The sequence below is a fragment of the Bubalus bubalis genome, chromosome 9 (assembly GCF_019923935.1).
Source record: "Bubalus bubalis isolate 160015118507 breed Murrah chromosome 9, NDDB_SH_1, whole genome shotgun sequence".
Taxonomy (NCBI): Eukaryota; Metazoa; Chordata; class Mammalia; order Artiodactyla; family Bovidae; genus Bubalus; species Bubalus bubalis.
The window spans coordinates 107,530,377-107,556,023 of NC_059165.1; the positions used below are offsets into that span (position 1 = coordinate 107,530,377).

The window sequence follows — 25,647 nt, forward strand, 5'->3', positions numbered from 1 at the left end:
ATTCATTTTGATAACTTCTTACTGAACTAGTAATAAATGGATAGTTCCTTAATTTGATACAGAGTACTAAAGAAAACGACATCAAACCTCACACTTACAGAGAAACCGTGAAAGCTTTCCTTTTCATTGGAGCATTTCAAGTGGCTCCACTATCACAACTTATGTCCAATATTGTAGAGACTGTCAGGAAGAATATAAAGTAAAATTTAGGTAAAGCAAAAAGTGGAGTTCCTAGATGATAACATTATTAATGCAGAGAGTATAAAGAATCTTTAAAGTTAGTAAGAAAGTTAAGAATAATCACCACATACAAAATACACAGAAAACGCTTCTATGTTGATGAACTAGCAACTGAGAGTCAGAAAATGATATTTTAAGACAGTTACAATAACATTAAAAGTATCATGCCTCTAATTCCATGTCTAATAAAATTTGTTTAAGGCTTCCAAGAGAGGATATTATTAAACATTTTAGGGAGGCAGTGAAGATCTAAATGAATGGTGAGCTGTGCATGGAAGGCACGAAGATGTCCATTCCTACTCAAAACCCTGGAGGAGGAAATGGCATCCCAGTCCAGGCATTCTTGCCTGGAGAACTCCATGGGCAGAGGAGTCTGGCCAGCTACAGTCCTTGGGGTTGCAAGGGTTGGATACAACTGAACATGTACCACCAATCAAAATCCAAAGGGAAGTTCTTCTGTGAGTATGTCAAAACTGACAAGTTGATTCCGAGGGCCAGGTGGAATGGAAGCACTCGTAAAATGAGAGCCTTTGATCTGCAAAATATCAAACATTATAAAATTACAGTATTGAACATCTGTGTTCAGTGTATTTATCCCTTCAGTGCAGGGATAAATACAAAGAAATAGAATAGTGAGCTCTAAAACAGCCCTGCATTTAACCAAACTCTCCCATCCCTTTTCTGTTTTCTAACTATGTAGTGCTAGTGTGTAGTGTAGAGAAAGAGTAATTTTTTCATAAACTGTGCAAATGCCATATAACCATATATATATATATATTCCTCTATAATTGATGTCTCTCTCACAGCACACATGGACACCAACTCCCGGTGGGTTAGAGACTCCAATATAAAAGTTTGGAGAAGGCAGTGGCACCCCACTCCAGTATTCTTGCCTGGAAAATCCCATGGATGGAGGAGCCTGGTGGGCTGCAGTCCATGGGGTCGCTAAGAGTTGGACATGACTGAGTGACTTCACTTTGACTTTTCCCTTTCATGCATTGGAGAAGGAAATGGCAACCCACTCCAGTGTTCTTGCCTGGAGAATCCCAGGGACGGGGGAGCCTGGTGGGCTGCCGTCTATGGGGTCGCACAGAGTCGGACACGACTGAAGTGACTTAGCAGCAATGACCTGATGATAATAAAAGATTTAAGCAGTATATAAATGTATTAATCACAAAGGATACATTTTTTAAAATTAATTAGTTTTAATTGGAGGATACTTCCTTTACAATATTGTGGTGGTTTTGCCATCGACATGAATCAGCCATGGGTGCACATGTGTCCCCCCATCCTGAACCCCCCTCCCTCCTCCCTCCCCACCCAATCCCTTGGGTTGTCCCAGAGCACCGGCTTTGAGTGCCCTGCTTCATGCATCGAACTTGCACTGGTCATCTGTTTTACATATGGTAATATATATGCTTCAATGCTGTTCTCTCAAATCTTCTCACCCTCACCTTCTCCCACTGAGTCCAAAAGTCTTTTCATTACATCTGTGTCTTTTGCTGCCTTGCATATAGGATCGTTGTTATCGTCTTTCTAAATTCCACATACATGCATCAATATGTATTGGTGTTTCTCTTGCTGACTTACTTCCACTCTGTGTAACAGGCTCCAATTTCATCCACCTAATTAGAACTGACTCAAATGCGTTCCTTTTTATAGCTGAATAATATTCCACTGTGCATATGTACCACATCTTCCTTATCTGTTCATCTGCCAGTGGAGATCTAGGTTGCTTCCATGTCCTCAGTTCAGTTCAGTCACTCAGTCGTGTCCAACTCTTTGTGACCCCCATGGACTGCAGCACACCAGGCTTCCCTGTCAATCACCAATTCCCAGAGCTTGCTCAAACTTGTGTCCATCAAGTCGGTGATGCCATCCAACCATCTCATCCTCTGTCGTCCCCTTCTCCTCCTGCCTTCAATCTTTCCCAGCATCAGGGTCTTTTCCAGTGAGTCAGTTCTTTGCATCAGGTGTCCTGGCTATTGTAAACAGTGCTTCAGTGAACACTGGGGTACACGTATCTCTTTCATTTCTGGTTTCCTCAGTGTGTATGCCCAGCAGTGGGACTGCTGGGTCATATGGCAGTTCTATTCCCAGTTTTTTAAGGAATCTTCATACTTTTCTCCATAGTGGCTGTACTAGTTTGCATTCCCACCAACAGTGTAAGAGGGTTCCACAAAGGACATTTGACATACTTGCCTGTGTTAAAACTGAGAACTTTATGTCAACAGAAGACACACAAAAGATAAGGAAGCAAGTGACAAAGATGGACAAAATATTTACACAGCCATAATTGTGAAGGTTCTAATATAAATATATGAAGAACTCCTGAAAATGAAGAAGGAAAAGACAGACAATGCTACTGATAACTCGGTAAACGTTGGGCAGTGATCCTGCAGAAGGGCAGACTCCAAAAGCCAAAAAGATGAGAAATGGTGCTTCACTTTGTAAGCCGTTAGAACTGTGCAAAGGAAAGCTCAGGAAGTACAACCATGCTCCCTACCGGCTTGCCACCGGTTGACGACACTGAGAGGATGGAGCCTCAGGAACGCTCATGCACTGTGGGTGGAAGTGTTCTCTGTACAGTCGTGTGAGAAAGACTGCATCATCTAGGAAGGTTGAAGGGCACGCGCATCCTGATCCCACAGTTCCTTTCCTAGAGGAATCTGCGCAGGGAAGAAGTCTTTCCCAGAGCCCCCACTTGGAGCAGCACGCATGGAATGTATAGATCAATTGTGGGCACCGTGGCACAACACAGAGCCTGGAGCAGGGCCCAGCCCCCTTCCTACCTGCCCAGGCCTCCTTTCCATACTGCTGCATTCCTGACTTAGATGGTGTCTCTGAGCCTGTGCATCCTTCCTTGTCTGCAGAGCCTGTGGTGGTGTTTGCCAAGGAGCAGCCGGCACGCAGTGAAGTGCAGGCCAAGGCAGGAGCCCGCACCACACTGAGCTGCGAGGTGGCCCAGGCCCAGACGGAGGTGACGTGGTACAAGGATGGGAAGAAGCTGAGTTCGAGCTCGAAAGTGCATGTGGAGGCCAAGGGCTGTACCCGGCAGCTGGTGGTGCAGCAGGCGGGCAAGGCAGACGCCGGGGAGTACAGCTGCGAGGCTGGGGGCCAGAAGGTCTCCTTCCACCTGGATGTCACAGGTGGGTGCCAAGGCTGGGTGGGGGGGTGTGAGTGCGGGGGATGCTGGGACCTGTGGTCCCCTGCTGGGTTCTCCATGGATGCAGTCAGCTCCAGGGCTCTGTCTCCCCGCAAGGCCCTTGAGTGGCAGGATGCCTGCCAGAGCCCCGAGTCCAGGATGCTCTTGACATCTGCTCCCCCAGATTCCCGCTTCTCTCCGCCACATCCATACCTTTCCCAGCGTGAAACCTGCCACAGAGGCTTTCTCAGCCATCTGCAGGCTGCTGAAATGGCCATTCTCTGTCTGTGGTCAGCAGGGGGCACTATTCCCATATTAAGTCTTCCTGGGCAGCTGTGGAGCCCTGCTCTGGGGCACTTCTGGCCTTGAACGCCCCTGCCTTCACTGGGTCTGGCGCCCCTGTCTCGGCTCAGGCCCCTGACCGTCCAGCTGTATTTAGGTCAGCCTGTTGTGTTGGCCTCTGCTCAGATGCCCATTCTGTCCTGGGCATGAGCCAAGCCGGTATATTGCCTGCTTGCTTCTGTCCCTCCTGTTGCTGGTGACATCACTGGGTTTCGGAGTCCTGAGCTCAGTGACCCTGTCTCTGTCCCCAGCTGTGGCCCTGGCATCTGATCCTGCAGCCAGCATGGTCTTTCCAGGCGGTCCCCTGGATCAGCCCTCACAGGGACCCTCTTAGGCCCCCTCCCAGGGCCTCCCTCTCCCCCTTCTCGGCCCTGGCCTTTCCCCCATGCTTGGCTGCTGGAGGCACTCAGGCTATTTCACAGTCTCAATCTTTGCCTGGCCTCTCCCCTCCCCACAGGGGGCTCCTCTACTGAGCTTGTCTTCCTCTGCTGCCCTTCCTGGCCCCGCTCCCTCCTGCCCTTCTGGAAGGCTGGCCCAGCCCCAGGCTGCATCAGGGTCGTTATGTGCCCCGCTTTCCCTGCCTTAGCTGCTCGTGGGGCCCAGTGCCCCTTGGGGTGGGGCAGGGATCCTGGACTCTGAGCTCTTGGTGGACAGAGCCTGTGGCCCCCAGGCCTGTGGTCCCAGGTGGCTCTCCTCACTGCCCTGTGCTGCCCCTGGGAGCCTGGATGGTGCCTGGCAGGCGGAGTGTCGCCCTGAGGCTTCCTCGCTGGCTTGCTCAGAAGAGAGGCCGGGGTGGAGAGGCGGACAGCCTAGGCAGTTTCATTTCAAGTCTCCCACCGCGTGGCCTGGAGGGGGCTGGGATTCAGGCCAAGGATGAGAGGGTCCCCTGTCTAATGCTCCTTTATTATCCCCCTGCCCAGAGCCGGAGTTTGAGCCTCCGGCCCCAGAGAAACCCAGACGCAGGGAACCGCTGGTGGTCAGGGAACACGAGGACATCGTCCTGACAGCCACTCTGGCCACGCCGTCTGTGGCCACGGTGACGTGGTTCAAAGATGGTGTGGAGATTCGCCGCAGCAAGCGGCATGAGATGACCAGCCTAGGGGACACCCACACCCTGACCATGCATGGGGCACAGACCCTGGACAGCGCTGTCTACAGCTGCCGCGTGGGCGCAGAGGGGCAGGACTTCCCGGTGCAGGTGGAAGGTGAGCGGCTGCATGGGGTGGTCCTCTGGGAACCCCTTGTTGGCAGCATCCTGGAGTGGAGACTGGGTGGGGCTCCGGGCGTGCAACCAGGCCGCTCAGAGCTGGTCCCGCGGCCTGAACCCTGCCAGGCTGACGTCCACCCTCCCCCACCCCCTTCCCCTAGAGGTGGCTGCCAAGTTTTGCCGCCCCCTGGAGCCCGTGAGCGGGGATCTGGGCGGCACGGCGACGCTGGTCTGTGAGCTGAGCCCTGCGCAGGCTGAGGTGGTGTGGCGCCGCGGAAGCACGCAACTCCGGTCCGGCAAACGCTTCCAGATGGCGGCTGCGGGGCCTCGGCGCTCGCTCACGGTGTCGGGCCTGCGGGCAGAGGATGCAGGGGAGTACGTGTGTGAGAGCCGCGACGACCACACCAGCGCCATGCTCACTGTTATCGGTATGCGTGTGCCAGGTCTGCGGGCTGAGTCGCCGGGGAGGGTGGGTAGCTTGGCGGAGCATTCTTGGGAGGCTTCCTGGAAGAGGTGTCCTTCCGCGGAGTCTGCAAGAGGGGGAGGCCCCGCCTATCCTGTATGTATCTTAAGTGGAGCCCCTGTCCACAGTACCCCGCGTGGTCAAGTTCACGTCTGGGCTGAGTGCGGTGGTTGCGGAGGAGGGGAGCGAGGCCACTTTCCAGTGCGTGGTGACCCCCAGCGACGTGGCGGTCACATGGTTCCGAGATGGTGTCCAACTACAGTCCAGCGAGAAGTTTCTCATGTCGCAGAAGGGTGCCAGCCACAGCCTGACCATCTTAAGCCTGGCCCTGGAGGATGCCGGCCAGGTCACTGCGGAGGCTGAGGGCATCCAGTCCACGGCTGCCCTCCGGGTCCGAGGTGAGCTTGTGGGGCGGCAGGGAGGGCGCCACAGCTTCTTGTACCAGCTTCTCCTAGTGAGCTGGTTCCCAGGTGGTTGTACTGATACACCCTGCTGCCAGCCTGGATCCAGTGCCTTGGGCTGACTTCAGGGGATGTGGGTTTATCAGCTGCAGAGTGGGACCATGGGGCCAAGCACCTGCTCCGAAGGGGAGATGGTAAACTCTTGCAGTGCACACCTGGAGGGAGAGTGGGCAGAGGTCGTGATCCAGGGGGTCTTCCTAGAGGAAAGGACCCTTGCTGAGCCCAGAGGTGGGGGAGATGGCAAGGTGGGCAAGCATATGCAGGGGATGGGGATGCGCTTGGCTCACTGAAGCCAGGTTGTGTGGGGAGAGCCAGAACTTTACCCCGGGGAGCCAAGCCATCTCATGAGGAAGGGAGTTAAATGGGCAGATTCACTTCTGCCCATGGCACAACCTGAGTGTGGGAGGAGGACTCCTCAAACATTTCTCTTCCTTAATGTGGGGCACCCAGGGCCTAGTTGAACAGGGTGCAGCTGGTCTGGGGGCTCGGAGTCTGCCTGTCTCGAGAGCTCTCTGTGTCCCTATGCTTCTGCTCACCAGCCGCACTGAGGAGTTTCAGGCTCTTATGGGCGTGGCAGGAGGGTTTTCAGAAGAGGGGAGCAGTAGGTGGGAGGGGGACTGGGCAAGAAGAAGCCCTCCTGAAGTGTGGTTGCGTGTGTGCTCAGTCGCTCAGTCGTGTCCGACTCTCTATGACCCCATGGACGGTAGCCTATCAGGCTTCTCTGTCCATGGGATTCTCCAGGCAAAAATGCTGGAGTGGGTTGCCATGCCTTCCTCCAGCTGAAGTGCTGTTATCCACCCCTAAAATCACACCTGCGCACACGTGCAGCTGAGCGCTGAGAATGGCCAAGGTCTTCCCTAGCTCGGAGTCAGAATGTGGTGGAGGGCGGGTCTGCTGCTGGGGTCAGGGGCCGGGTCCCTCTGCCTTGCTTTTCCGAGAGTAAACAGTGGCTCTGGTGATCTCCTTCTCTCATGACTGCAGAGGCTCCAGTGTTGTTCAGAAAGAAGCTGGAGCCACAGACCGTGGAGGAGCGGAGCTCAGTGACCATGGAGGTGGAGCTGACTCGGCCGTGGCCGGAGGTCAAGTGGACACGCAATGCTGTAGCACTTGCGTCGGGCGAGAAAGTGGAGATCCACGCCGAGGGCGCACGTCACCGCCTGGTTCTCCACGGTGTGGGTTTCGCTGACCGTGGCTTCTACGGCTGCGAGACACCAGACGACAAGACGCAGGCCAAGCTGACTGTGGAAAGTGAGCAGCTAGGCGAGCTTGGTCCAAGGGTTGAGCATTGAGGAGGTAGAGAGGGTAGGAGGAGAGGGCACCTCCGTCTGGGGGCAGAGCCTTGGGAAAGGGGGAAAGGGAAGAAGACCCTGCACTTGGCAGGGACCGGGGAGGAGGGGAAGGGAGTGGGGGCGGGGAGGCCTCCCCCACAGGGCACCGTGAGGCTCCCTGGGGACGTGACACGGGCTGGCCCGAGGGCCAGGGTCTTGCTGCGGTGGCTCATCCTTCCCCTTATTTGTCCCGTAGTGCGCCAGGTCCGGCTCGTGCGGGGCCTGCAGGCCGTGGAGGCGCAGGAGCAGGGCACGGCCACTATGGAAGTAGAGCTGTCCCACGCTGACGTGGAGGGCAACTGGACTCGAGACGGTCTTCGGCTCCATCCAGGACCCAACTGCCAGCTGGCGGTGCACGGCGCCACACACACCCTCACGCTGTCACGGCTGCAGCGGCAGGACGGCGGCTTGGTGGCCTTCAGGGCGGAGGGCGTGCACACCTCTGCTCATCTGGTGGTCACTGGTGGGTGCCTATGGGTGGGGCAGCACTCACTCCAGGGTGCCTGCCACTGTCCCTACGGTGCCAGGGAGGCAGGTGGGGCATCGTAGGGGAGGGGACTCCTTCCTAAAACCAGCTGAGTGACTCCAGCCAGTTCAGACCCTGTCCCCGCACGGAGGCCCTGCTTCTCAGCACTTCCCTCCTGTCTTCCCAGAGCTGCCTGTGAAGTTCGTCCGCCCTCTGCAGGACGTGGTGGCCACAGAGAAGGAAAAGGTGGCCCTGGACTGTGAGCTCTCACGCCCCAATGTGGATGTGCGCTGGTTGAAGGTGCCTGCGAACTCCTCTGCCCCCTCTTGCCTCTCACCAGGGGTGGGCAAGTGTCAGACCGCTCTGCTGGGCAGTGCCAGCCCTTGACCCGGCCTCGTTCCTTCACAGGACAATGTGGAGCTGCGGGTAAGCAAGACCATGGGCATGATGGCCCAGGGGGCCTGCAGGAGTCTCGTCATTTACCGATGTGAGCTTGGAGACCAGGGCGTGTACATGTGCGATGCCCACGATGCTCAGAGCTCGGCCTCCCTGAAGGTGCAAGGTGAGGGCTGGGCGGGTGGCTGCAAGGACCTCCTGGCCCCCTACTGCGACCCCCAGCAAGTGCTTGGCCCTCTGGTTCTGCCCTTATGCCCAGCCTGTACCCCATCAGCAAGCTGGGCTGGGGGTGGCGGTCAGATAGGACGCCTGTGCCTCGGGGTGTAGCAGGGCCTGCTCTGTGCCCCAGGCCGGAATGTGCAGATCGTGAGGCCTCTGGACGATGTGGAAGTGGTGGAGAAAGAGGGCGCCACCTTCTCCTGCGAGGTCTCCCACGATGAGGTGCCTGCACAGTGGTTCTGGGAGGGCAGTAAGCTCCGGCCCAGTGACAACGTGAGGATCCGCCAGGAAGGTGAGACGGGGACAGTGGGGGGCCAAAGCAGGGGTCCTCCCCACTTCCTGCCCCCAGGCCACCCCTCCCCATCCCCGGGCCACCCTGCCCGTTAGTCCTGAGTGGGCTTTGTCCCCAGGAAGGACATACACTCTCATCTATCGGAGGGTCCTGGTGGAAGATGCAGGGGAAATCAAGTTTGTAGCGGAAAATGCAGAATCGCGAGCCCAGCTCCGAGTAAAAGGTAATGGGAACCCCGAACAAGGCATGGGCTGGACAGTGTCTGTGTGGACAAGTACATGTGCTGAGTCTTATGGGGCTGGAAGGCCCGCTGTCTTTGTCCTGGGGTCCCTCCCGGAATGAGGTTAGAAATGGCCCAGGAGGAGGGAAAGGGGTGTTCCCTCCTCAGCAGGAAGAAAGTGGACTAGGGGAGGCAGTCTTGGGGTCTCCTTTGTTGAACATGTAGTTACCAGTAAATTCTCCCTCCTGGGACTTCAGCAAATGCTGGAGAGAAAGGGTGTGAGGCCCCGGCAGGAGGTGAGCGTACAAGCCTTTTGTCTGGTGACCTTGGTGACAGTCAAGGTGACGGTGGGGCAGGAGGGAGAAAGGGCCTGGGAACAGGCTGGGGGTAGGGGCCCGGGTATTGGATACGTATGGAGGGGACAGGGTGCAGAGGATTCGGGGTGTGCAGGGTGAGGGTAAGGCCGTGTGGCGAGGGGATGGATGGGATGTCGGGGTGGGGCAGGCACGTACATGCTGAGGGCCCCCTGGACAAGTCCTTGTGGTCAGAAGTGAGCAGCACGTCCCCCGCCAGCCTGAGGGTGAGACTCCGCTGCGCTGCCCGCTGGGTCTGGTGGGCGGGTTGCTGGGCTCTTTTTAGCCTGAGCGTGGGGTCCCAGGTTGGCTGGTGGGAAGATGCACAGCCCAAGCACCCCATCCTGGGGGTTTGGGCTCACTGTGCACACTCTGACCCCGCGGGCTGTACCCCCAGAGCTGCCCGTGTCCATCCTCCGCCCGCTGCGGGATAAGATCGCCATGGAGAAGCACCGCGGCGTGCTCGAGTGCCAGATGTCCAGGGCCAGTGCCCAGGTGCGGTGGTTCAAGGGTAGCGTGGAGCTCCATCCCGGAGCCAAGTACGAGATGGTCAGTGACGGCCTCTACCGCAAGCTGGTCATCAACGCCGTCCAGCCCGAGGACGAGGACACCTACACGTGTGATGCCGGCGACGTGAAGACCAGTGCACAGTTCTTCGTAGAAGGTTTGGCCAGGGTCGGGTGGAAGCTGTTCTTTTTTTCCCCAGGAGAAGGGTTGTGGCCTGTGGCACTTGGAGGCTTGGGCTTCCCAGGTGGCGCTAGTGGTAAAGAACCGCCTGCCAGCGCAGGAGACGTAAGAGGCCTGGGTTCGGTCCCTGGGTGGGGAAGATCCCCTGGAGGAGGGCAGGGCAACCCATTCCAGTATTCCTGCCTGGAGAATCCCATGGACGGAGGAGCCTGGCAGGCTACAGTCCATAGGGTTGCACAGAGCTGAACACAACTCTGAGAAGGGCCTGACTGGTGGCCTCAGGGTGCTCCCAAGAGGATGTGACTGTGTCCGAGAGGGTCTGTTCCCAGGAGCAGGCCCTGCAGAGGTGAAGCGGCTCACGACCCTCCCGCGGGACTGCCCCGCTGACTGGCCCTCGTCCACAGAGCAGTCCATCGTGGTCGTGCGGGGCCTGCAGGATGTGACGGTGATGGAGCCGGCGCCTGCCTGGTTCGAGTGTGAGACCTCCATCCCCTCGGTGCGACCCGCCAAGTGGCTCCTGGGAAAGACGGTGCTGCAGGCGGGGCCTGACGTGGGGATAGAGCAGGAGGGCACGGTGCATCGGCTGACGCTGCGGCGCACCTACTCCACCATGACGGGGCCAGTGCACTTCACCATCGGCAAGTCGCGCTCCACCGCCTCCCTGGTGGTCTCTGGTGAGAGGGCGCTGCCCGATGGCTCGGCTGAGGGTGGACAGGGCCTGGGGGGTGGGGGTTCCGGCCTCGTGGTCTGGCCCACTTTATGCCTGCTTCCCTCTTTGCTTTCCCACGGCAGACATTCCCGTGGTGCTCACACGGCCCCTGGAGCCCAAGGTGGGGCGGGAGATGCAGTCCGTCGTCCTGTCCTGTGACTTCAAGCCTCCCCCCAAGGCTGTGCAATGGTACAAGGAGGAAATGCCCCTGGCGCCATCCAGCAAGTTCAAGATGAGGCTGGAGGGCCACATGGCAGAGCTGCGTGTCCTGCGGCTCACCCCTGACGATGCTGGTGTTTACCGGTGCCAGGCTGGCAGCGCCCAGAGCAGCGCGGAGGTCACTGTGGAAGGTAGAGAGAGGGGGCGTGGGCCAGAGGGTCTCTAGGAGGTCACTGTAGAAGGCAGAGAGAGAGGGGGCGTGGGCCCAGAGGGTCTCTAGAGGAGGCAGCAGCGGTCACGCTGACGCCGCCTCATGCTCCCGGCAGAACGGAAGGTGACGGTGACGCAGCCGCTGGAGGACGTGGAGGTCCCGGAGGAGGGCCGTGCCTGCTTCTCCTGCGAGCTGTCCCACGAGGACGAAGAAGTGGACTGGTTGCTCAACGGGACACCGCTCTTTAACGACAGCTTCCATGAGATCACCCATGAGGGCCGCCGCCACACACTGGTGCTGAAGCGGGTCCGGCAGGCCGACAGGGGCACCGTGAGCATCTCCTCCCCCAAGGTTGCGGCCTCCGCCCACCTGGCGGTCAGAGGTGAGGTGGCTGTGTGTGGTCCGTGGGGACCCTTGGGACACGCACCCTTTACCCAGGGGGCCAGAGGCGGCAGTTGGTCCCCTGAGTCGCTCACGCTCTTCCTGCAGGGAAGCCGGTGGTGTTCCTGAAGGCGTTGGATGATGTGTCTGCAGAGGAGCGGGGCAGACTGACCTTGCAGTGCGAGGTTTCTGACCACCAAGCCCACGTGGTGTGGCGGAAGGACGGTGTGGAGTTGGGCCCCAGCGACAAGTACGACTTCCTGCACACGGCAGGCACACGAGGCCTCGTGGTGCACAGCCTGACTCGGGAGGATGCTGGCCTGTACACCTGCGACGTGGGCACTGATGAGACCCGTGCCCGTGTCAGCGTGCATGGTGCGTGCTGCGGCCAGCTGCAGATGTGGGGCCAGGGCACCGGGGCGTGGCTCTGGGCGTGCCTGTGCTCAGGGCACCCACCCACTTCAGAGGCCAGGGTCTGCTCTGCTGAGCCTGGGGAGATCAGGGCAGACTCCTGAAAGAGTGGCCTCGACAGGGTCTTAGAAGGCCCAGGTGCAGGCAGGTGGGCCAGGGGTAACAGGCAACAGAGCAAAGCCTGGGAGATAAACTGGCCCTGCTTGATCGAGTCCCAGGGGCTAAAGGATTCAGCGGAGGCTGGAAACTTCCCTCTGCACCTGGGGATGTGTGGGCAGGCACAGGGGCTCCAGAGGGAGGCGTCAGGAGGGTGGTGCATGGGAGAGGCTGTGATGTCAGGCAGGGGGTGCCCCCAGAGGACGCCCAGGCCATGGCGCCGCCTGGTGAAGGTGGCTGTGGGCAGGTCATCTTTCTCTTCCCAGGTTCCTTCCCATCTGGGCATGGTTCTGGCGGGTCCCCGAGGTCCCGTGTATGTCTGTCCTGACTCCACTCCCCGAGTCCTTTCCCCTCTCATGTGTTTGGCAGGCGTGTTGCCCAGTGACCCCCTGGCTGGTCCCTGATGGTCTGGCCAGTTTGTGATGAGACAGGAAGGGGAAGGGTGGTGTGGTGAGTTTGTCTTAGAGCTGGATTCCCCTTCGTTTGGGGGAGCTGTTCTTTTTATGGAGCATGTAAGCTGGTGGCAACTGGGTGATGCTTATTCTCGCCACGTTATTCTTTAGTAAATGTGAAGGGAGTCACCCTGGTTGCCACTCACAGCCGTCAGCCATCTGACTGCCAGGGTGTGTCCAGCGGGAGGCCGAGAGGACCCTTGCTGAGAGAGGCAGGAGGCCTCCTGGGAGCAGGGTTGGAGACGGGGGTATGCGGGTCATCCAGGGGCGTGCCCCCTCCTGGGGTCTGCCTGAGGCTGCTGTCGGTTGACGGTGCCTGTCTTGTGGGGCATGACAGCTGTCTCCCATGGCCCACAGAGCTGCACGTCGGTATCACCAAGAGGCTGAAGACAGTGGAGGTGCTGGAGGGCGAGAGCTGCAGCTTCGAGTGCATCCTGTCCCATGAGGACACTGGCGACGTGGCTGAATGGACAGTGAACGGGAAAACAGTGGGCAGCTCTGGCCGCTTCTGTGCCACGCGCCAGGGCCGCAAGTACACCCTAGCTATCCGAGACGCTGTGCCAAGTGACGCTGGGGAGGTGGTCTTCTCTGTGCGGGGCCTCACCTCCAAGGCCTCGCTCATTGTCAAAGGTGGGTGAGTGGTGGCAGCGGGGACTGACTGGCTGGGGCAGGTCAAGGGGGTGTGTCCAGGGGCTGCTTTGGGAGCTCCTGAGCCTGGGCTGTCCTCAGGAAGCCTGGAGCCGGGGTCCTGGGCTTGGAAGCTGCAAGGGTTTGTGTCTAGGGACTGCCTCCCCAGCCCCTACTGAGCACCTAGAGGCATCTGTTGGAGTACTGGGGGGTTCTGGTCATCCAGAACTGCGTGGACGACCAGGATTACCCTTTAGGATGAGGTTCTGGAGCCTTTGGGCAGGAGCAGGGTTTGTAATCTTCAGTCCGTGGTTCCAATGCTGTGGTAGCTTCCAGGGTGCATGGCTCATGTTGGTTGTGAAATTGCCATTGAAATTTATGAGCTGGCACTTCCAGCATAAATACTTGGTGCCAATGGGCAAAGCTCAGCTCATGGCCATGCTTTGACTTACAGAGCTCTGAACAGTGATGATTCTATGGTCTAACAGCTCTCTTTCCCAGGGTCCTCCCCTGGCATTCCAGGGCTCTGAGGTCCCTGGGCCTGAGGTTCCAGAGTTGGAAGTTTTAGAGCTGTGGGTTCTGTGGTCTCAGCCTCCAGAGCTTGGTAGCTCTTGAATGCTTGCCTTGTCTTAACCCCAGGCATGGCTAGGGCCATGGTCATGGGTGGAGCTATGGCCAGGCCTTATCAGGCACCATATCTGTTCTTTTCAGAGAGGTCAGTTGACATTATGAAGCCACTGGAAGACCAGCAGGCCACGCTGGGTGAGGATGTGGTGCTGAGGTGTGAGCTGTCGCGGGAGGGGACCCCAGTGCGCTGGCTGAAGGATGGGAAGGCCATCCGCAAGAGTCAGAAGTATGACCTGCTCACTGAAGGCACTCGGGCCTCGCTGGTCATCCATGCAGCCACACTCAAAGACTCGGGCAAATATACATGTGAGACAGAGTCTTCCAAAAGCACAGCCAGTCTCCGAGTGGAAGGTAAACCCCATGAGAGCCCGGGGCTGCCCCCTGGGAGCCGTTCTGTCCCAGGTAGGAAGGGAGAGGCACCCAGCAGATAAGGGACTCGCCCAGGTCCCTGAGGGTCTGTGGGTGGGCCAGGAGAACCACCTGTGATGGGAATGATTTCCCGTCCTGAGGGCCTGCATGGCATCTGCACAGGCCTCACCCTCGCATTCATTCTTGCCCCTCCACCAGAAAAGGCAAACCGGTTCACGGAGCCGTTGGCTGACCTGCACGTGGAGGAGAAGGGCACAGCCACGTTCATCTGCAAGACGGAGCGCCCCGCGGTCTCAGTGGCCTGGCGCAAGGGCCTCACGGAGCTGCAGGCCTCGGGGAAGCACACGCCCAGCCAGGAGGGCCTGACCTTGCGGCTCAGCATCAGCGCCCTGGAGAAGGCAGACAGTGGCACGTACACCTGCGACATCGGCCAGGCCCGGTCCCAGGCGCAGCTCCTGGTGAAAGGTTAGGCCTGGACGCTGTGCTGTTGCTCGCATCTGCCCACTGATTTCAAGGCCTGTGCTGGGCTCAGGTGTAAGCTTTGTCTAAAGTAGATTTGTAGGTGGGCAGTCAATGGCACCCCACTCCAGTACTCTTGCCTGGAAAATCCCATGGACGGAGGAGCCTGGTGGGATGCAGTCCATGGGGTCACTAAGAGTCAGACACGACTGAGCGACTTCCCTTTCACTTTTCACGTTCATGCATTGGAGAAGGAAATGGCAACCCACTCCAGTGTTCTTGCCTGGAGAATCCCAGGGACGGGGGAGCCTGGTGGGCTGCCGTCTATGGGGTTGCACAGAGTCGGACACGACTGAAGCACCTTAGCAGCAGCAGAGATCAGAGCTCTGCCTGGCCCTGGACTAACTCAGCCTCGGTTCCCCTCTCCAAGGAGGCTTGCCCTGGGCGGTCTTGTCGCTGGGCCTGGTATCAGTGAGTTGGCAGCCCTCGGCTACTTGTGCATTTGTTTGCCGGGTGAATGTTTCTGGAGCCCTTCCAGCATATGTTCACACATGGGCTCTGCACGTACTTACACATGAATGTACCTCCTCCACCCCTGTGGAGAGTCACTGGCTCAGGGATGTCTTCAGGTTTGAACAGCAGTTTTCACCGGGCCGGCAGGATGAGGGTTGTCATTCTCCTACTTCACTGATAAGGAAACGGGGGCTTCACTGTGGCTTATTGGCTGCTCCAGGGTTGCAGGGCAAGTAGGCGTCAGGGCCGGGTTGAGCCTAGCCCTGCTGATCCCAGGGCTGGCGTCAGGGTCAAGTCAGCTGTAGGTCCTTCCCGGGATCTGTCCATAGAAAATAACAAAGAAGCCCCACTCTGGAATTTTTTCCTCTTTTTCAGTGAAATACAGTGAATCCACTGAGCTCAGTGAAAACATTTCATTGGTGCAATGGAATCACAGCTGTCTAATCTACAGTGAATGTTAATGCTTAAAAAGGGCAATTAAAGCAAGTGTCCAGACTTCCGTGGTGGTACAGTGGTTGAGAATCTGCCTTGCAATGCAGGGAATGTGGGTTCAATCCCTGCTCAGGGAACTAAGATCCCACATGCCTTGGAGCAGCTAAGTCTGCCTGCCACAACTACTGAAGCCCCCATGCTAAGACCTAATGCAAATAAATAGATGGTAAATAAATAAACATATGCATTATAAAAGTGGGGCTTCCCTGGTAGCTCAGCCTGTAAAGAATCTGCCTGCAGTACAGGAGACCTGGGTTTGATCCCTGGGTTAGGAAGATCCCCTTGAGAGGGAAACGGCAACCCATTCCAGTGTCCTTGCTTGGAAAGTCCCATGGACAAAGAAGCCTGCCTGGCGGGCTGCAGTCCTTGGGGTCACAAAGAGTAGGGCACGACTGAGCAACTAACACAGTTATACAAGTGAGTGTACCGTAATAACAACATATAGTCTTTGGACAAATTCAGAACACAGGCTGTGCCAGGCTAATGCTTCCTGCCAAAGCCTCTTCCCTGTATGTCAGTTCATGAATCACAATTGACACACAAAGATAAGGAGATTAGTGCCTGTCTCCTTTTGAATAAATCGCCCTCCTGATGGGCATTTCATGTTGCCTAAGTGCTATGCTCAGTAGGCCAGCAAATTTGGAAAACTCAGCAGTGGGCACAAGACTGGAAAAGATCCGTTTTCATTCCAATCCCAAAGAAGAGCAATGCCAAAGAATGTTCAAACTACTATACAGTTGCCCTCATTTCACATTGGGCTCCCCTGGTGCCTCAGTGGTAAAGAATCTGCCTGCAATGCAGGAGACCTGGGTTCGATCCCTGGGTCACAAAGATCCCCTGGAGGAGGGCATGGCAACCCACTCCAATACTCTTGACTGGAGAATCCCTTGGACAGAGGAGCCTGGCGGGATGCAGTCCATAGGGTCGCACAGAGTCGGACACAACTGAAGCGACTAAACAGCAGAAGCAGTAAGGTTATGGTCATAGTCCTTCAAGCCAGGCTTCAGCAGTATGTGAACCAAGAACTCCCAGATGTACAAGCTCAGTTTAGAAAAGGCACAGGAACCAGAGATCAAATTGCCAACATTTGCTGAATCATAGAGAAAGCAAGAAAATTACAGAAAAACATCTACTTCTGCTTCATTGACTACGCTAAAGCCTTTGACTGTGTGGATCACAACAAACTGTGGAAAATTCTTTAAGAGATGGAAATACCAGACAACCATACCTGTCTCCTGAGAAAGCTGCAAGTCAAGAAGCTGCAGTTAAAACCGGACATGGAACAATGAACTGGTTCAGAATTGGGAAAGGAATGCATTGTATATTGTCACCCTGCTTATTTAGCTTATATGCAGAGTACATCATGTGAAATTCCAGGCTGGAAGAAGCACAAGCTGGAATCAAGATTTCCGGGAGAAATATCAATAAGCTCAGATATGCAGATGACACCCCTCTAATGGCAGAAAGGGAAGAGGAACTAAAGATCCTCTTGATAAGGGTGAAAGAGGAGTTTGAAAAATCTGGCTTAGAACTCAACATTCAAAACTAAGATCATGGCATCAGGTCCCATCACTTCATGGCAAATAATAGAAGGAGGAAAAGTGATAGATTTTCTTTTCTTGGGCTCCAAAATCACTGTGGACGGTGACTGCAGCCATAAGTTTAAAAGATGCTTGCTCCTTGGAAGGAAAGCTATGACAAACCTAGACAGCATATTAAAAAGCAGAGACATCACTTTGCTGCCAAAGTCCACGCAGTCAGAGCTGTGTTTCTCCAGTGGTCATGTACGGATATGAGAGCTGGACCATTAAGATGGGTGAGTGCTGAAGAATGATGCTTTTTAATTGTGCTGAAGAAGACTCCTGAGAGTCCCTTGGACCCCAGGAAGATCAAACCAGTCCATCCTAAAGGAAATCAACTCTAAACATTCATTGGAAGGACTGATGCTGAAGCCAAAGCTCTAGTATTTGGCCACTTGGTGTGAAGAGCCGACTCATTGGAAAAGACCCTGATGCTGAGAAAGACTGAAGGCTAAAGGAGAAGGGGGTGGCAGAAGATGAAATGGTTAGATAGCGTCACCGACCCAATGGATGTGAATTTGAGCAAACTCAGGAAGACGGTGGAGGACGGAGGAGCCTGCTGTGCTGCAGTCCACGGGGTCACAAAGAGTCAGACGTGACTTAGGGACTGAACAACAGCGAGAACAGATGTGCCGTCTATGGTTTCTGGTATGCAATAGCTTCAAGACACCTGTGAATGCAGAAGGAATCTGGCAGCCAATCAGTACTTATGACTTCTTAAGTTTTCACCATACCTAAGACAGCAGCAAAAGAAATTTTTTTTTCTAGAAATTCATGTTGTCAGTCCTCCAAATCATTATCATAGCCGCATGTCTCTTTTTTTCCCCCCACACTTCTGTTAATAACAAAATTGAATGGCATTAAGTGATTTCTGTGGCAGGGACCACGGGTGTAGACGTTATGGAGCACAGCTTGATGGAGGGCCGTGCTGTGGGTCAGTGTGTGTGATCTGCAGAAAGCCCCAAGAGGTGGATTGAGGGCTCACTGCTGGGCCTAAAACAAATGCTTTTGGGCCATTCAGCTCAGACCCACTTAATGTTTTTTTGTTAGAGTCATTTGCTCACTCCCTGCTGAGAGCCTACCCCAGATCCGGCCTTGGGGAGCACCCCGTTTCCCTTGGCAGTGATCCAGGGGTCCCTGACGTGCCTGTCTGTGTCTCTGCAGGCCAGAAAGTGCTCATCATAGAGGACTTGGAGGACGCGGAGGTGCAGGAGGGCTCCTCGGCCACCTTCTGCTGCCGTATCTCCCCTGCCGACTACAAGCCTGTCCACTGGTTCTTGGACAAAACGCCCCTGTCTGCCAATGAACTCAATGAGATTGAGGCCCAGCCCGGCGGGTACCACGTGCTGACCCTGCGGCAGCTGGCACTCAAGGACTCGGGCACCGTCCATTTTGAGGCAGGTGACCAGCGAACCTCAGCTGCCCTGCAGGTCACAGGTAGGTTGCAGGCCGAATGCCCAGTGCATGGTGGGGACCAGTCCATATGGCTGAGTGTGCAACCTCAAGGCAGTGGCTTGGCCATCTCCTGGGTGAGGCCCTGGGGCTCTCAGAGAAGGAAGGCACCGTAGGCTTCCCTTGGGCTGGAGCCTTGGATCCCAGGGCTGAGTGGTGCTGTCTGAAGACATGTTGTTGTCCATGGTATGCAGAGGTGAACCCAAGGTCAGTGTGGGGGCGGGGCCACACAGAGCCCATCCTGTTCTCCCAGCAGTCCTGTCTGCAGCCCAGAATGGGGGTGTAGGGGCGGGTGGGCACTGACTAGGAGTGTTGCTGGTCTGTAGCAAGACCTGGGGCTTCTCCTGCAGGAGCTCCCAACAGTCTTACGCACCCCTCTCTGTCTGCAGAGAAGCCAAGTGTTTTCTCCCAGGGGCTCACGGATGCCACAGTCACGGAGGGGGAGGATCTGACCCTGGTCTGTGAGACTTCCGTCTCAGACAGCCCTGTGTGCTGGACCAAGGATGGGAAGCCCCTGCGGCCATCGGCCCGGTGCCGGCTGACCTATGAGGGCCGCCGGGCCCAGCTGGTCATCACTGAGACCACCCTGCAGGACAGCGGGCGCTACAAGTGTGAGGCTGCGGGCGCCTGGAGCAGCTCCATTGTCAGGGTCCACGGTGAGCCCGGGAGAGGGGTGCTGGGCAGCCTCCAGCCACTCCTGACACGTCTCTCGCCTTGCTCAGAGAAAGGGGGACTCCAGGACGCGCTCTGTCCTCTTTGTGTGGGTGCGGGGTGTCCTAAGGCTCCTTCCGTCCACCTGTATCTTCAGCAGTTTGTCCATCTCACTCTGCCTGCTGTCTGCCTTGTCTCCGGGTTTCTTCTGCTCCTGAAAGTCTCTCTCACCCTCTCTTGGTCTTCTGACCAGCAGTCTTTTTTTCTCTTTTTTTTAACTTCATTGCTGACTCTCTTGTGTGCTTACACTACCGTGTCTGCCTTCTCTTGGCTTGGCTCATCTCCATCTCAGTTGACTTGGCCTGGCTACCAAATATCACAGACTGGGTGGCTTAAAAGACAGACATTTGTTGTCTCCTAGGTTTGGAGACCAGAAGTCTGAGATCAAGGTGTTGCAGGCCTGGTTTCCCTCAAGGCCTTTCTGCTTGGCATATAGATGGCCATCTTTTCCCTGTGTCTTCACCTGGTCATCCCTCTGTGTGTGTCTCTGTGCTAATTTCCATTGCTTGTAAGGACACTGATAATATGGGAGTAAGACCCATTCTACTGACCTCATTTAACTCAATCATCTCTTTCAAGACCCCTATCTCCAAATATGGCTCCATTCTTTGGTCCTGAGGGTTAGGGTGCCAACAGGTGAATTCGGGGGATTAAATGTACCCCATAACACCCCACCCTTCTCTGCTCCATGCTGTTCGGCTCACCCTCCTAGACAGGCAGCGTTCTCGGGGCCCCATCCCCAGCCCCCAGTGCAGACAGCGAGGTGGGCCTGCCTGCCTCTGCCGGTTGCTGCCGTCCACCATCCTCAGCCGTGCGGGCTGTGCTGACGGAGCTCATGCCCATCCGCAGCTCGGCCAGTGCAGTTCCGAGAGGGCCTGAAAGACGTGGAGGTGCTGGAAGGGGGCGCTGCCACGCTGCGCTGCGTGCTGTCCTCCGTGGTCAGGCCTGTGGAGTGGCGGCGTGGGGATGAGCTCCTGCAGCCTGGAGGCAAGTACAGCTTGCGGCAGGATGGGACCGTGCTGGAGCTGGTGGTCCGAGACCTGCGACCTCAGGACAGCGGGCAGTACTTCTGCAGTTTCGGGGACCAGAGGACGTCGGCCAGGCTCACCGTAAAGGGTAAGCATCTCATCCACCCTGCCCACGTGACACTCTGCAGTCCCACACCGCCCCTTTCATCCTTCGGGGGAGGATGAAGGTGATGTGTCCATTGGACCTTGTTGCAGCTCTGCCTGCTGAGTTCATAGGAAGACTGAGAAGCAAGGAGGTCACGGAAGGGACCACAGCCACATTCCGCTGTGAGCTCAGCAAGGAAGTCCCCGTAGAGTGGAAGAAGGGGCCCGAAACCCTCAGAGCCGGGGACAGAGTAAGCCTGAGGCAGGACGGGGCCGTGTGTGAGCTGGAGATCCGTGAGCTGACCGCGGAGGATGCTGGAGAATATTCATGTGTGTGTGGGCAGGAGAAGACCTCAGCCACGCTCACCGTCAGGGGTAAAGACCGCATGTGGCCAGGCGGAGCTGGGTTTGGTGTCCAGTCACTGACTTCATGTCGTCTCCCTGCACTCATCCCACCTTCCCTCCTCATCTCAGCGTCACCCTCTTCCCGTAACTCCCCAGAACTCCTTCCTCCTCCCTGGGCTGTTGTATGGACCATGAGAAACCAGCCTCCGAGCTGCTTCCCACCTTTCGTGTCACTGCAGGTTCTGTCCTGTGTCCTGTGGGAGCTTATGTCTTTTTCTCTGTCTTGTCACGTCCTGCCTTCAGAGTTCTCCCAAGACTCTGATATTCGTGTCTCTCTGTCCTCAGCTTTGCCTGCTGAGTTCACAAGAAGACTGAGAAGCAAGGAGGCCACAGAAGGGACCACAGTCATGCTGCACTGTGAGCTGAGCAAGGCGGCCCCCGTGGAGTGGAGGAAGGGGCCCGAGACCCTCAGAGCCGGGGACAGAGTGAGCCTGAGGCAGGAGGGAGCCGTGTGTGAGCTGGAGATCCGTGACCTTGTTGTGGAGGATGCTGGGGAGTATTTGTGTGTGTGCGGGCAGGAGAGGACCTCAGCCACACTCACCATTAGGGGTAAGGACCATGTGTGGCAAAGCAGAGCTGAGTTTTGGTGTCCAGTTATTAACTTCGTGGCATCTCCCTGCATTCATCCCACCTTCCCTCCTCATCTCAGCCTTACCCTCTTCCCATAACCTTCCTTCCTCCTTTCTGGGCTGTTGTGTGAACCATGAGAAACATGCCTCTGAGCTGCTTCCCACCCCTCGTGTCACTGCCGGTTCTGTCCTGTGTCCGTTTGGGGTCTGCGTCTTTCACTCCATCCTGTCACGTCCTGTCCCCCAGTGACCTCGGGAGGATTGGATATTCTCCACACCTTCTAGCCCTCTCCTGCCCTGCTACCAGATTCACAGACATGAAGCCTGAGGAGTTTGTGGAAGGGGTCCCAGGCACACTGAACGGACTGGGCTGAGGGGCCGCAGTCCAGTGTGTGAGCCTGGGGCACCAGCCTGTGACCTGTGTCCAGTTGGGTGTTGTGTCTTCTCTGTGATGTCCAGGACCTATCTAACCTGTGGGTTCAGAGAGCATTATAGTGTTTGTGTCTTTCTATTTCCAGCCCTGCCTGCCAAGTTCACAAAGGGTCTGAAGAAGGAAGAGGCCGTTGAAGGGGCCACAGCCATACTGCACTGTGAGCTGAGCAAGGCGGCCACTGTGGAGTGGAGGAAGGGGCCCAAGACCCTCAGAGCCGGGGACAGAGTGAGCCTGAGGCAGGAGGGAGCCGTGTGTGAGCTGGAGATCCGTGAGCTGACCGTGGAGGATGCTGGAGAATATTCATGTGTGTGCAGGCAGGAGACGACCTCAGCCACACTCGCTGTCAGGGGTAAAGACCGCGTGTGACCACATGGACTGGCATTTGGCGGCTGCCCTTCGTCTCTGCTCTCAGTTCCCTTTCCCACCTCGCTAATACACTATCCTGCTCCTTTTCCTCCCGTAATTGTTCTGTTCTCCCTGTCATGTCCCGTGTCTGTTCCGTGGCACATGTACCGCTGGACCTTTTAAAGTCTCAGTCATAGTGTGTGCTGGCACCCCAGCAGGTGGGCCAAGTCCAGTTGGGTTTTATGTCTTCTGTGCACTGTTCACATCCTGTTGCTTCTGTGTGTTCAGAAAGTGTGATAGTGTTTGTGTCTTTCTGACGATCTCCAGCCCTGCCTGCCAGCTTCACAAAAGGTCTGAAGAAGGAAGAGGCCGTGGAAGGGGCCACAGTCATGCTGTGCTGTGAGCTGAGCAAGACGGCCCCCGTGGAGTGGCGGAAGGGGCCCGAGACCCTCAGAGCCGGGGACAGAGTGATCCTGAGGCAGGAGGGAGCCGTGTGTGAGCTGGAGATCCGTGACCTGACCGTGGAGGATGCTGGGGAGTACTCGTGCATGTGCGGGCAGGAGAGGACCTCAGCCACGCTCACCGTCAAGGGTAAAGACCGCGCGTGGCCTGTGGGGCAGCGGCTTCGAGTCTGCGGGCTTTAACGTGTCCTCCAGCTCCGCCCTGTTTGTCTGCAGTCTTTCATGTCTTTGCGCATCTCCCGCATTCTTGCGGCAGGAGTCTCCACAGTCTCCCTCCCTTCTCTGAGGCCCACCTCAGATAACGAGCAGAGGTTGAGGTCCTCACTCTCCTCAGGGGCTCGTGTCTGAGAAAGAGGAGGTGGGCAGCCACATAGGGAAAGAACAGAATTATAGTCCCCTCTAGAGGGGGCGTGACAGGAGAGAAGCTGGGAAGTAGATAAGAGCATGGCCCTTGAGGGTGGGATGTTGAAGGGGTGGTGAGAGGGTAGTCTGTGAGCGAGTGTGATGGGAGGGCCTCAGGGCTTCTGTCCAGCGTCTGGTTGTTATGGGAAGTGAGCTCGGGGTGTGGGGGAGGTGGAGACGTGCTGGAGGTGATGTGGAGGTGATGTGGAGGTGACATCTCAGTGTGGAGGTGCGGTGGCGTTTGAAGCAAAAGTGAAGTGAGAGTGAGAGTTGGCTGCTGTGGAGGGTGAGGTGGAGGTAAGCCAGGAGGTGAGGTCTGGGTGGAGAGTGGAGTGGAGGAGAAATAGGGGTGGACAGTGCTTGACCACAGCGGGAAGAGGAAGGAGGGACGGGAAGCTACACTGGGGAGCAGAGCCAGGTCCAGGAGGGCAGCTGGGCACCCATGCTGGACTGGGGTCAGTGTCTGGCACCTGTGGTGGGTGAGCTGACTCTAGACAGTGGCCACAGGAGGGGTTCTGTCAAGGTGTGACGTGACCTCCCAGAGCAAAAGGGACAGCTCTGCAGGTGCTCAGAGGCCTCCCATCCTGGGCCCTGTTGGGCTGTACTCATGGGACAAGGTGGGACAGTAAGGAAGAGGATCCTGAGGCTGGCAGGGCCATTGTGAACACAGATGCTCAGATCTCTGGGGAGAGGTCAGGCCACGATGCCGCCTTCACGGATGAACTTCGTGAGTGGAGCATAGCATCTCTAGCACAGAGACGCTGGTACCCACGCTGTTCAGACTCACCAGGAGACCACAAGGGGTGGGGCTCGGAGGCTGTCACATAGTCAGGAGCAGCTTCCACTGCAGGGAGGAAGCACCACCAAGGGCCGAGGACCAGAGAGCCCAGTGGCGCTCGTGGGAAAGAACCTGCCTGCCAGTGCTGGAGACATGAGACTCAGGTTTGATCCCTGGGTTGGGAAGAACCCCTGGAGGAGGGCACGGTGACCCACTCCAGTATTCTTCCCTTGGAAATGCCATGGTTAGAGGAGCCCAGCAGGCCACAGTCCATGGGGTCACAAAGAGTTGGACACGACTGAGGCGACTGAGCATGCCTGCAGAGCGCTCAAGCTGACCAGCTACAAGCAGTCCAAGAGAGCGGCTTCTCAGAACGTGCAGATCCCAGGGACACGTACTCCAGGGCTACAGGGCAGGAGTGGGGCGGCTTGTGCTCCCCTTCTGGCCATGGTGCTCCAGGCCCTGTCAGCCCCGGGCTCTGGCTCCAGCAGCAGTAGGAGTTGACAAGGCAGGTATCCTGGGGGAGACACGTGGGATAGTTTAGGTAGCTCTCTTTGTGTCTCCGTTCCTAGCTATACCCCTCAAGATCATAAAGTCACTAAAGAATGAGGCCTGGAGGGGGCCATGGCCATGGTGTGGTATACGCTGGGCCATGGAAGATGCTGGAGGACATCCGTTCCAATTTATCGTCACTTTCTGCGGGCACTGTGGCCATTTCCATGTTCTGTCCATGCCGTGAGGTCCTCCCTGAGCATTCTGTTTCCTTGCTGGTTTGCTGTCCTCTGCACACACTGCCCCTCCCCCAGCACTGCTACCTCCCCATATGTCTATGGGTCTAAGCTTTTATTCCTCATCTGATCCAACGTGTGACTGCTGCATCGTCAAGTGTCCACATCCTGATCCCCCTACATTTTCCAGAGAGTCTGATGTTTCCCTTGTCACTCTGACCCTGCCCAGCCCTGCCCACCAAGTTCACAAAGGGCCTGAGGAAGGAGGAGGCCACAGAAGGGACCACGGTCATGCTGCGCTGTGAGCTGAGCAAGGCGGCCCCCGTGGAGTGGAGGAAGGGGCCCGAGACCCTCAGAGCCGGGGACAGAGTGAGCCTGAGGCAGGAGGGAGCCGTGTGTGAGCTGGAGATCCATGAGCTGACCGTGGAGGATGCTGGGGAGTACTCCTGCGTGTGCGGGCAGGAGAGGACCTCAGCCACGCTCGCCGTCAGGGGTAAAGACCGTGAGAGGCCCCAGGGACCTGTGGCTTCGTGTTTGCGTGGGTCTCTGTGTCACTGGCTCCACTGTAGGATTCTGTGCCTTTTTGAATCTTTCCCCCTGGGTCCCTGCAGATGTCTCTTGGCGCCGGGGTCCTCGTTCAGTAGATGTCAGTGTCCAGTGCTGTGTGACCGCTGTTCCCTCCGGGACATTTGCCTCCCTCACCATCTGTGCGTCTCTTTACTTGTTCGTACTGTGGTCTTTTGCAGTTTGTGGGGTTTTGTGTCCTGGAGAGAGTTGCCCTGAGAGTCTGATGTTCTCAGGGACTTCATAGCCCTCCTCAGCCCTGCCTACCAAGTTCACAAAGGGTCTGAACCATGCAGAGGCTGCGGAAGGGAGCATGGCCATACTGTGCTATGAGCTGAGCACGGTGGTCCATGAGGACTGGAGGATTGGACCGAAGCCCTTGAGACGGAAATAAGACTGCCTGGGGCAGGACGGGGCAGCGTGTGAGCTGGAGATCATGGCTCGGCTATAATGGTTGCAAGGGAGTGTGTGTGGCAGGAGAGGTCTTTGGCAAGGCTCGTTGTCAGCGGTGAGGACTGCATGTGACCACATGGACTGGCGTTTGGTGGCTGCCCATCTGGAGCTCCAGCACTTTGGCCGCCTGATGCAAAGAGCAGACTCGTTGGAAAAGACCCTGACGTGGGAAAAGATGAAAGGCAGGAGGAGAGAGGGATGACAGAGGATGAGATGGTTGGATGGCCTCACCCACTCAATGGATACGAATTTGAGAAAACTCCAGGAGA

The 25,647-nt window shown here is 56.8% G+C and overlaps 1 protein-coding gene across 12 annotated transcripts in view; it reads left to right on the forward strand.

Moving 5' to 3' along the window:
- The window catches only part of OBSCN (obscurin, cytoskeletal calmodulin and titin-interacting RhoGEF), a 231,037-nt gene that overhangs the window by 128,114 nt on the left and 77,276 nt on the right, over positions 1 to 25,647 (forward strand). For all 12 annotated transcript variants that reach the window (XM_045166786.1, XM_045166791.1, XM_045166796.1 and 9 more), the window contains 26 exons: positions 3,114 to 3,389; positions 4,648 to 4,932; positions 5,096 to 5,362; positions 5,526 to 5,795; positions 6,840 to 7,106; positions 7,383 to 7,649; positions 7,840 to 7,952; positions 8,061 to 8,214; positions 8,398 to 8,559; positions 8,678 to 8,782; positions 9,530 to 9,796; positions 10,224 to 10,493; positions 10,612 to 10,878; positions 11,014 to 11,280; positions 11,388 to 11,654; positions 12,656 to 12,928; positions 13,637 to 13,903; positions 14,120 to 14,386; positions 18,130 to 18,402; positions 18,807 to 19,073; positions 19,978 to 20,244; positions 20,352 to 20,615; positions 20,931 to 21,194; positions 21,733 to 21,996; positions 22,320 to 22,583; positions 24,591 to 24,854. In XM_045166786.1, coding sequence (XP_045022721.1) covers positions 3,114 to 3,389; positions 4,648 to 4,932; positions 5,096 to 5,362; positions 5,526 to 5,795; positions 6,840 to 7,106; positions 7,383 to 7,649; positions 7,840 to 7,952; positions 8,061 to 8,214; positions 8,398 to 8,559; positions 8,678 to 8,782; positions 9,530 to 9,796; positions 10,224 to 10,493; positions 10,612 to 10,878; positions 11,014 to 11,280; positions 11,388 to 11,654; positions 12,656 to 12,928; positions 13,637 to 13,903; positions 14,120 to 14,386; positions 18,130 to 18,402; positions 18,807 to 19,073; positions 19,978 to 20,244; positions 20,352 to 20,615; positions 20,931 to 21,194; positions 21,733 to 21,996; positions 22,320 to 22,583; positions 24,591 to 24,854 — 6,438 coding nt within the window. The remainder of the gene's footprint in view (positions 1 to 3,113; positions 3,390 to 4,647; positions 4,933 to 5,095; positions 5,363 to 5,525; positions 5,796 to 6,839; positions 7,107 to 7,382; positions 7,650 to 7,839; positions 7,953 to 8,060; positions 8,215 to 8,397; positions 8,560 to 8,677; positions 8,783 to 9,529; positions 9,797 to 10,223; positions 10,494 to 10,611; positions 10,879 to 11,013; positions 11,281 to 11,387; positions 11,655 to 12,655; positions 12,929 to 13,636; positions 13,904 to 14,119; positions 14,387 to 18,129; positions 18,403 to 18,806; positions 19,074 to 19,977; positions 20,245 to 20,351; positions 20,616 to 20,930; positions 21,195 to 21,732; positions 21,997 to 22,319; positions 22,584 to 24,590; positions 24,855 to 25,647) is intronic.